This window comes from Carassius auratus, chromosome 46, assembly GCF_003368295.1.
Source record: "Carassius auratus strain Wakin chromosome 46, ASM336829v1, whole genome shotgun sequence".
In the NCBI taxonomy this organism is placed as follows: domain Eukaryota; kingdom Metazoa; phylum Chordata; class Actinopteri; order Cypriniformes; family Cyprinidae; genus Carassius; species Carassius auratus.
Window position 1 is genome coordinate 4686253 of NC_039288.1, and position 10117 is coordinate 4696369.

Consider the following 10117-nt stretch of genomic DNA (forward strand, 5'->3'; position numbering starts at 1 on the left):
ACACTTATTCATTAAAATTCCTGCTTTAGATCTGTTATCTGTAACTGGGACACATTTGGTATCTATTTGTTTTGTGATAAATCTGGAATAGATAGCCGGTCACGGATGAGCCTGCTTTCAGACGGTCATTATTTAATGTAACCAAACTAAAAGGAATATTTTCACCCAAAAATGTATATGTGCTGAAAATTTCCTGACCCTTAGGCCATCAAAAATGTAGTTTTGTTTCTTCATGGGAACAGATTTGGAGAAATGTATCAGTGTCTCATCAGTGGATGCTCTGCAGTGAATGGGTGCCGTCAGAATGAGAGTCCAAACAGCTGATAAAAACATCACAATAAGCCTCCAGTCCATCAGTTAACATCTGGAGAAAACAAAAGCTGTCTGTTTCTAAGAAACAAATCCACCATTGTAAATTTAAACTGTTGTCCTCTCACATCAAATTCCACCCACATATATGCTTTTGGACTGTTTTCACTTGTAAATAGTGTTTGTTCTATGCACATTCCTCTCCTGATTCAGACAAGATGACTTTTCGGAGAAAGCAATGTTATGGATTACAGATATATTGGATTGGAAGTAACAGTTTGAAGTTAAAAACATCTTTATGACGGTTTTGTTTCTTAAAAACACAACTTTTGGTTTGGTGGTGTTGATCACTTGTGGATTATTGTGATGTTTTTATCAGCTTTTTGGACTCTCATTCTGACTGCAGGAACTCTATCGTATTGTAATTAATTGATCTTTCCAATATATTATATATTAGAGTAGATGAATTTATTCTAAATGTCGCTGAAAAATAAAAAGAAGCCACTAGAATCACATTTGCATCATCAGAGAGCCCTTGTTATAGTTGAATGTGAGTTTGCTGCCATCTAGTGTCAACTCCATTAACTACAATCAGCACCATGGACAGCAACAGCACCTGAACGCTTTGGATAAAACATCTATTATTTTAAATATCATTTCAGGATTAATAAACATTACTTATCGGCCTGACTTATGCTGAGCAGCTTGTATATTGTTGTCCATTTATATATATGTTGAAAAGTTTAGGATCAGTAATACTTGTAATGTTTTAAAGAAGTCTCGTCTGCTCATCAAGCCTGCATTTATTTGATCAAAAATACAGAAAAAAACATTTAACATCTTGCTAAATGTTAAAACGATATGAAATAATGGTTTATATTTTAATATACTTATAAAATATAATTTATTTCTGTGATGTACAGCTGAATTTCCCTCAGAAATTACTCCAGTATGAAGTGTCAAATAGCTATATATTTGAAGCATATAATAAAAGCAATAGATGTAATAACCAGGGCCGTGGCTGGTGTTTGCGGGGCTCCAGTGCAGGGTATTTATTTATTTATTTATTTTTGCTCCAGTCCAGGTTTTTTTTTTTTTTTTTTTTTTTTTGCTCCAGTGCAGGTTGTACCGGCGCAGACCGGGCTCTTGACGTCAGCTGCGCGAGTCATCTCAAGAACCAATCAGATGCGAGCAAGCAGGCGCCGCTGTCTGTGAATTGCCAACGCGTTATGAGCGGAAAGACAAGCCAAGGCTGAACGCTGCCCAGGTAGGAAACCTTGATGCCAATAAACGGAGAAAAAAAGGGCAAATAGATAAAAACAACAACAGACGCAAGTCGATATATTCTTTTCCACCCACGTTTTAATTTTCATCCTAAAAAGATGCGCTTGGCATGGCATGCTTTCCAGAGCCTCATCTATTCTTCATCTTCACTTGATGGAAGAGGGATGGAGAAGCGAGCTCGTTCTGTGGTTCGTACTGCTCTTTATTTAACAATGAGATTTGTTTTACTTTAGTTAAGAGGCTTGATTATCACCTCATAAGTAGTTGAAATGTCTGATATATAAGTATAGCCCCAATGCAGCAGAGGCTAAAAATGGCATTTGTCTAAAAATAGCTCGCTTTTCTTTTTTTTCTTTTTTTTTTGAATATGCTTTGATATATGTTAACAGATATCTGTGAAGGATGATGAAATCCTCTTTGCATTTGTTGTGTAGCCTGACATATTCCTGGAGATATTGACTAACTCGGTTTCAGCTATTAAACAGTGGACAGTGTTAATATTCAGCAAGTCAGTTCAATGTTGATCTGATTCAGTTCAATAACAGTTGCAAAGTTAGTGTTATTAATCTAAATTCAGATGCATTTTTGTTCAGAGTCTTATTTGACAGTGCAGTTAAATCGATAACATTACTGAATATTAAGTGTCTTGTAAACCCCACCTGAGGGAATCAATTGTGACAATGAATCAATCATTTGTTCTCGTCTGTCTATGCACGCACTCTTGTGTCTCTGACTCTCCTGTTGGACTCATTTCCAGTGATTCACCCTCCTGCTGCAGAAGCGATGAGTAACTTGCTCCCAAACACTTCTCTCTTGAATTGGGATGCATTAGAGGGAAGAAACACGTCGTCTGCCCCGTCCTGGGAGCTGGAGCCGGTGCCCGTGATGGTTAACCCGTGGGACGTGCTGCTGTGCGTGACGGGAACGCTCATGTCCTGCGAGAACGCAGTGGTGATCGCTCTCATCGCCTACACGCCCACACTGAGAGCACCTATGTTCGTCCTCATCGGGAGTCTAGCGTTCGCTGACCTCCTGGCCGGCCTGGGCCTGATCCTCAATTTCGTCGTAACTTACATAATCGATTCGGGATTTGTCACGCTGCTGTCGACGGGGCTAGTCATCACAGCCTTCTCGGCGTCTGTGCTCAACATTTTTGCGATAACTGTAGACCGTTACATGTCGCTGTACAACGCGTTGACGTACCACACCGAAGGCGCGGTGACGTTCACCTACATCACACTCATCTTGATGTGGGTCATCAGCACCGTGCTCGGTTCGCTCCCCGTCCTGGGCTGGAACTGCTTGGAGGACGAGAGCACCTGTAGCATCTGTCGACCGGTGAACAAAAACAACGCCGCGGCGCTCGCCGTGTCCTTGCTCCTGGTCTTCGCTCTCATTCTGCAGCTGTACCTCCAGATCTGTAAGATCGCTTTCCGGCACGCTCAGCAAATCGCCGTTCAGCGGCAGCTTATGACTACCTCGCACTCATCTTCCACCACGAAAGGGGTCTCCACCCTCACCACCATCCTGGGCACTTTCGCCTTCTGTTGGGTCCCTCTCGCCATGTACTCGCTGGTGGCCGACTCTCGAACCCCTGTGATCTACACCTACGCCACGGCTCTTCCGGCCATCTGCCACTCCATCATTAACCCAATGATATATGCGTTCAGGAACCCTGAAATTCTCCGATCTTTGAGGATTGCTTGCTGCTGGTGCATGCCTTACAGTTTCATCATGCGACCCAGGACCCCCAGCGATGTGTAGCATCTTCAGTTTAAAGCACAATGTTGGCATTGGCCTGTCTGTAAAGCACATATAATCCACATATTGTAATCCAGTGGAGTGAGGGATTTTTTATTTTATATTTTATTTGGCAGATTTAATAGCCTAGCACTTCATATTGTTGTGTCCATGTTACACAGACACATTACTATACTTAACAGGATATCAGAATAATACTTTAACTTCCTTATGGTAAAAGACATGGTTGGTGATGAGTAAAAAAAAAAAAGAGAGAGAGATTTTGGTGCTTTTGCATTCACTCAATTTTGTTTGCTCGCAAAACTTTTGTATCAGGAATAATATGAGGTGGGAGGAAAAACTATATTTGAATGTATTTGAAATTTTGCATTCACTCAAAACCTTTGTGTTGCCCCAAGAAACTTTGTGCTAAATGAGGTTGGAGGAAAAACTGTATTTCAATGTTTTTACATTCTCTCGCAAAGCTATAGTGTTTGCCCAATAAATTTAGCATTTGCATGCGAAAGTTTTGCATATCCAGAGAAATGTTTAATTCATATGAGGTGGGAGGAAAAACTTTATTTGAATGTATTTAAAATTTTGCATTCACTCAAAACTTTTGTATTGCTTTCCCTCGTGAAATGATTATGTTAGAAATAATATGATTTGGGTACAATGACTTAATGTACTGGGCAAATCATTAATAGCTGTCCATGGTGTTTTATAGCCACTGAGTCGAGATGTGGCATATGTTCCAGCACTTCCTTGTGACAATACATAGAATAAAGCAAAACAGAAAACAGAAGGATGAATGTACAATTAAGTGATTGTTGTTTGTGTGGCAGATTTACAGGATGCCTACTGTATTGTAAAATCAACCACAGTAAGCATAGCCACAACATAACTACAATCCGCTGCTGGTTAATAATAATAATAATAATAATAATAATAATAATAATAATAATAATAATAATAATTATTATTATTATTATTATTATTATTATGAAATATTGTGGGTAAATAATACAATATTGTCAGCTAAATATTATAATAACATCCAGGACACAAAGTGATTTCTAAAACAATGATATCCAGTCAAACTACTGAAATACCTTATTAATTCGCAGAAAAGCCACACAAAAAAGTGTTTCATACTCTGTAGTTCTGGGTTTGATGGGATGTCTGTTCAATGAAGTTCACCCGAGACAAAGTAGAGGCAGCCAAAATAACAAATTTGACACGTTGGATTTACTGAACTTGAATGAAACTACTGAATTATTAGAAATATTACAGCCAGTCTGAAATGTCTACATGTCTGAATGTATTGTGTGTTGAGAAAAGTTTTATTTGAGCAGCTGTGATTGTGTCAGACTTTAATTTTGTAACACAATTTAACCTTAAAATGTTGGTCTTTATACATGACAGTGTCACATTACAATTATTTTCTGTGTAACGTTTATATAGAAGTATATTTTTGTACTTGCTTAGAAAGTTGCACTCCTTGTGTGTTGAGACGGGTCCCAGTGTCACTGATCTCTGTCAGCTTTCACTCCAGAAACATGGCTGTATTTTTCATGTTTGAAAGCCTTCTGCGTACTGCACAATGTTAATAAACTGACTTCAACTAAAAAATAACTCTGTTATTGTCCTATTGCATCATTGACACTATTTTCCTATCTGACTCCATAAAGATGCTTTGACGCAACCAGTATTTTATAAAGCGCTAGTAAGGGAAACAAGTCAATTTAGCTCAAAAGGGAATCATTTAAGATTTTAAAGGGAATTTGAACAGAATCAGTGTTTCACGGCTGATCACTGAGACGCCCTGCGATTCACTGAACGAGCCGTTTAACATCAAATCTGCGCTGGATACTAATATCAAAACTATAGTGAAACACTATCAATTAGCACAGTAACAAGATCGGCAGTTTAAGACATTAACGTGAAAGCACAAAACACAAGATACTTCTCTTTTCAATATGAATATGGCTTTATTACATAAATCTAAGAGATATAAACTAATCTAACACATAAGCACACGCACTCACACATTAATAGAAGTTGCAGGAAGATTGAAAGTTAGGGAAAGATGAGTTTAAGAGAATGGAAATGTGGAATCCCAAGTTAACAGCAATATGCGAAATTGCATAAACATGAACAACCATCAATCACTTAATTAACCCTCGCACTGAGTTCCTCTATGAGGTTAAAATTGATATTAGATACACCAGCACAAATGTCTGTCTGGAGGTAAAGTTACTTGCGTCTCCTGTGTAAAGGGGTTCCCTTTGTTGTAGTTGAAAGGGTTTCCCGATGTCGCTGATTGGCTGGAAGTTCAGTAGTTGTTGAAGTGACGTCTTGGGAAGCCCGTGGTGGGGCGTCGTCTGACGGTGCAGAGTTGTGTGGCTGGTTGAAGTTGAACAGGCACTAGAGGTCAGACTCGGAGACACTGCGTTTCAAACCTTAATTCAGAACACGAAACTCTCAAACGGAAAATAAAAGAAAGTAAAAGAAAAGAAGTAAAGTTTGACGAGACTGGGTGGTGTTTCTTCTCATTGTGTTTAAGTAGCAACAGGCCGAAGCAGGCTGGAACCGCACTTAAAGAACGCTAACAGTGATGACTCAAAGCAGCAGCTGAAAAGCAAACGCTAAAAGCCAGATTTTATGGTGTCCTAAGTATTTAAACTGGCCTGTTGGCCACACCTCAAATGTTGTCTTGACCAATCAGATATTGTCTTGGCTCGGAGGTATCATAAATCGTATGTTATCTTATCAAGCACGTGGTCCGCTCTTGCAGGGTCTAATTTTTGAAATGATTCCTATAACAAGAATATGATACATTTGACAAATAACTGATGGTCAGGAATGTCTCAAGCAAGCAGATTGAAACACAAACATACGAAACATGATTATGAATCCTTAAAGGTGCCATATGCAAAAATTGAGGTAAAAATATCCAAAACATGACCTACACGCATCAAAAGAATGGGAAAAAATAAGGGCGATGATGTCATTAAAAAAATGTCAAGTTATAGTGCTGCAGAGATATCAACCTTAATTAGCATTAGCATTACTAGCCCGGCCCGACAGGTGTCGTAATACCAGTTTCGGCCATGGGAGGCGGTATGCGGCCAACATAAACCCCAAGCCAACCTGCAATACACGAATAACTCGCATGGCTTGTGGGCATACCTGAACCTGATGTCAATCATGTGGAAAGTACAGCACAGTACTTTATTTCAGTTCAGGGAAGAGAGAGGAGCCCCTTTCACACTGCCATTCCGGCAAATACAGGGGTAAAGTGTCCCTGGTCGGTAGATTTTGCACTTTCACACTGCCAGAGATGACCCGGGATATGTGCGTGCTTTCACACACAACCCTTGAAGATCCCGTAACGACACGTGACATCAGCGCGTGACGTGTAATGTACGAGTCGAAAACGCTAGGCACGTTATACTTTCACTGAAGCAAGCGAGCGATCTGGCCATCAGCGCGGAAAGTGAGGAACTAACTGATCTCTGATTCATTACAGTTTGCACTTATGTTTTCATAGCGAACATTGATCTTCCTTCAAAACAGCCGGTAAAAGAGTCGCGCGATAACGTGCGTCATCACTTCGACACGGAATTATATCTGGCTTTTGTTCACACAGCGCTCGTCCCGGGTCGAACCCCGCAATGTAACTAGGTCCCCGACCCGGGTTCAATTCGGTAATCAATCCCGGGACGTGGTTGCTTTCACACAGAAGGTGACCCGGCAATGTTCCGGAAATATTGCGGGTCTGACGTGCAGTGTGAAAGGGGCTAGGAAGGATGGCTCAAGCCCTTGGCAAGAGACCACCACCCGCTACAGGGAAACAACCGCGCTCGGAATCACAAATCAAATCCGTTAAGAAAAGGAGCCGACCCAGAGTAAACATCGGCACTGCTATTAATCGCTGGAGACAACTGATGGACCTGAAAGAAATGAGGTTCGACTCCGAACTTGCAACATTTCTTTTGGATTGGTCAGTTAGTTGCTGTTAGTATTTCGCTAGAAGTTTGTTTTATATGTTTGTGTATTTGTTTTCGGGAAGTTATAACATAGAAATGTATCGAAGGCTGTTCGATAAACGTGCTAATGATAGCAATGGCTAACCGTAGCTGAGTTTGATAATTAGCTAGCTTATTAGCTATATAGCTTATATAGCTAAACTTACCCATTTTTTTATATCATAACTAACCTGCTCTGTCTAGTCTGTTGGTCTCCGTGTCCTCTTTGCTTCGTGGTTTTTCTGTGCGTGAGAAAATTGATATGTGGCGTGAAAGCGTGTGAAAAGAGTTAATTGCGTGTGTTTCACTGTGAATGCTTGAGAGTTGGCACTGGCAGCTCTGGTTACGTTGGTTGGCGCTAGCTTTGATCAGCTGTCTGATGTTTACCAATGATGTTGACAGAATGCTGTCTGTCAAATTAATTTAATTCAAATAATGTGTATATACAACTCAAAATGTAATATGAACAAATCGAATAGGAACATATTAACTGGTAAAGGTGAAGGGGAGTAGCTTGAAGATGTCATGTTTCTAAATCACTTGACATCACCCAACGTTCCTCTGGAGGCAAAACGTCCTCTTAGGCTTCGGCTATGGCTGTAGTGTTGTTGTGAAAGTAGGGGCGGAGCTTAGAGACTATGCCGTTTCTCGTTTGTTACTCTAGAGTAGACCAATTCACTTTATTGAGGCATACTGCCCCCATCTGTTATGGAATGTGGAGTATGACTTGATTTTGCCAGACATGACAGATGGCATCTTTAAGCTATCCAATAGTTATTAAAAGACATACACAATAAGTGATTATAATATGATAGTCAGATGTGTGGGTTACATATAAATGAATATGGAGTTAAGCGATGGACTGATGTTCATTGAATTCATTTTGGTCCATCTATATCTAGAGAAGACAGTTCCTGTGCCATTCTCTGACATAAAGATGTTCTGTGGAGACCTGATCGACTCTTTAATTTGTCTGGTTCGGGTCTGATACGCTACAGCTACACAAATAAAGGTGACTTGACATAGAGTTTACATACTGTAGAATGTCTGTAAAACTGACATCTTAAAGATCAGATGTTTGTTCACAGCAGATGCTTTCCAGATGAAGCTCGCAGACGTAAATGTGCTATCTGGGATACTGTTTACTTTTTTTTTAAGTATATAAAAACAGTACACATTATACAAGACACTTGCATGCTACAAGGATCACATCATCTTATTACACTGCATGTTTGTCCAATCACAAACTGAGTCAAATTGGATACTGCTTCCATTTCATTAGTCACATAAAAAATTCTTGTGGAAGTTATTTTTCTAGCTTCAGCACAGATACTGTACCTAAATGGAAACATACAAAAGGTACATATAATTGTGCCAGAGAGTGAATGGCGCTATGTGACTCACTGATGTGGGGTAAACAGGTTGTGTGCATCTGTTGTTTGTTAGGGGTCTCCTCTCAGCATCCACTCGGCTCCGCAGTGAGTCACTGGAGAGCTGGCGGAGATATAAGGGACAGATGGAGCCTCGCTGATGGAAAGAGACAGTGACGTCATAGCCTCGGAGGGAAGCTGTAGACATAAACAAAACCCTACCTGTCCCACCCAATACTGCTGAATACATGGGGTCACTTCAAAGACAATGCATTCAACGTCGTCTGTCCTGCATTATTGAAAGCAAAGTTATGCACATCTGGGGCATGATGTAAGTGGAAGATTTCATGATGTCAAGACCTGTCAGACCAAATGCTAGTAGTTGTGCAATCTATAAATTTGCCTAAGTGTTTTAGGAGCGGCTTGATTAAAGATGGAATGATTTATCACCTGAAAATTAGCTTTGTTAAAGCAGAGCTGACATCATGCTGTGAGGCACCAGATGGCTGCATAGCTGTGGTGTCTTGGCTACCATGGGAGCAAAATATTACTTTAGAAAAACAATTCAGATTTCTGCTCACCGTGTTTAAAGAAGCAAGCATTTTTAGCAGGGAGAAGAGTTTTCTTTTGTGTTCTCTTGACATTAAAGATCCTTTTCCTAACATAGATCACAACAGGCATATGCAGCTGTCAGATACAGATCAAACTGTAAAACTATTGATTAAGTCTTTAGATGGTCCATACACATGCTGAGGTGAATACAAATCATCAGCGGAGAATTCTGGCCCTAAAACTCCTGCACAGTTTAAATCAAAATCTTTAGGATTGACATTGGTTTAAATACCACTTGGGGCATAGTGGTGTTCATTTAAATAGTGTTTATTTAAAATAGAACTCTTTTCTAACAGTAAAAGTCTTTATTATCTCCTTGCTGATTAAACGCATTAAAGAAATATACTGACCCAAAACTTTTGAACTTTAGTGTATATTTCCGAATCAAAGAACCCTGAAAAAATGGGAATACACTAATGGGAAAAACTCAAAATATGGAAATCATGACAATATTTACACAACTCTCAATACTGTGTTGAACAATTACCAAGCAATGCATAATTCTGTTCAATCTGTGGTATTAAAACACTTTAGAATAGGTAACACTTGTTAACTATTAACTACAACATTTGCTGCTTATTAATAGTTAGTAAGGTAGTAGTTAGTTTTATGTATTGGGTAAGATTAGGGATGTAGAATAAGGTCTAGGAGAGTAATGCAAGCAAAGTTCTTAATTAGCAGTAATACATAGCTAATAATCTAGTAATATGCATGCTAATAAGCAACTAATAGGTGTTACCTAATCTGAAGTGTCACCAAAGGTTGCATTAG

The 10117-nt window shown here is 39.6% G+C and overlaps 1 protein-coding gene across 1 annotated transcript; it reads left to right on the forward strand.

Moving 5' to 3' along the window:
• The first annotated feature begins 1513 nt into the window (after nucleotides 1-1513).
• On the forward strand, nucleotides 1514-4245 carry LOC113063712 (G-protein coupled receptor 12-like). The gene is made up of 3 exons (XM_026234042.1): nucleotides 1514-1576; nucleotides 1692-1781; nucleotides 2351-4245. Exon 3 carries the CDS (start codon nucleotides 2377-2379, stop codon nucleotides 3355-3357), a length of 981 nt encoding a protein of 326 aa, XP_026089827.1. The 5' UTR covers nucleotides 1514-1576; nucleotides 1692-1781; nucleotides 2351-2376; the 3' UTR covers nucleotides 3358-4245.
• Nucleotides 4246-10117: the final 5872 nt, after the last annotated feature.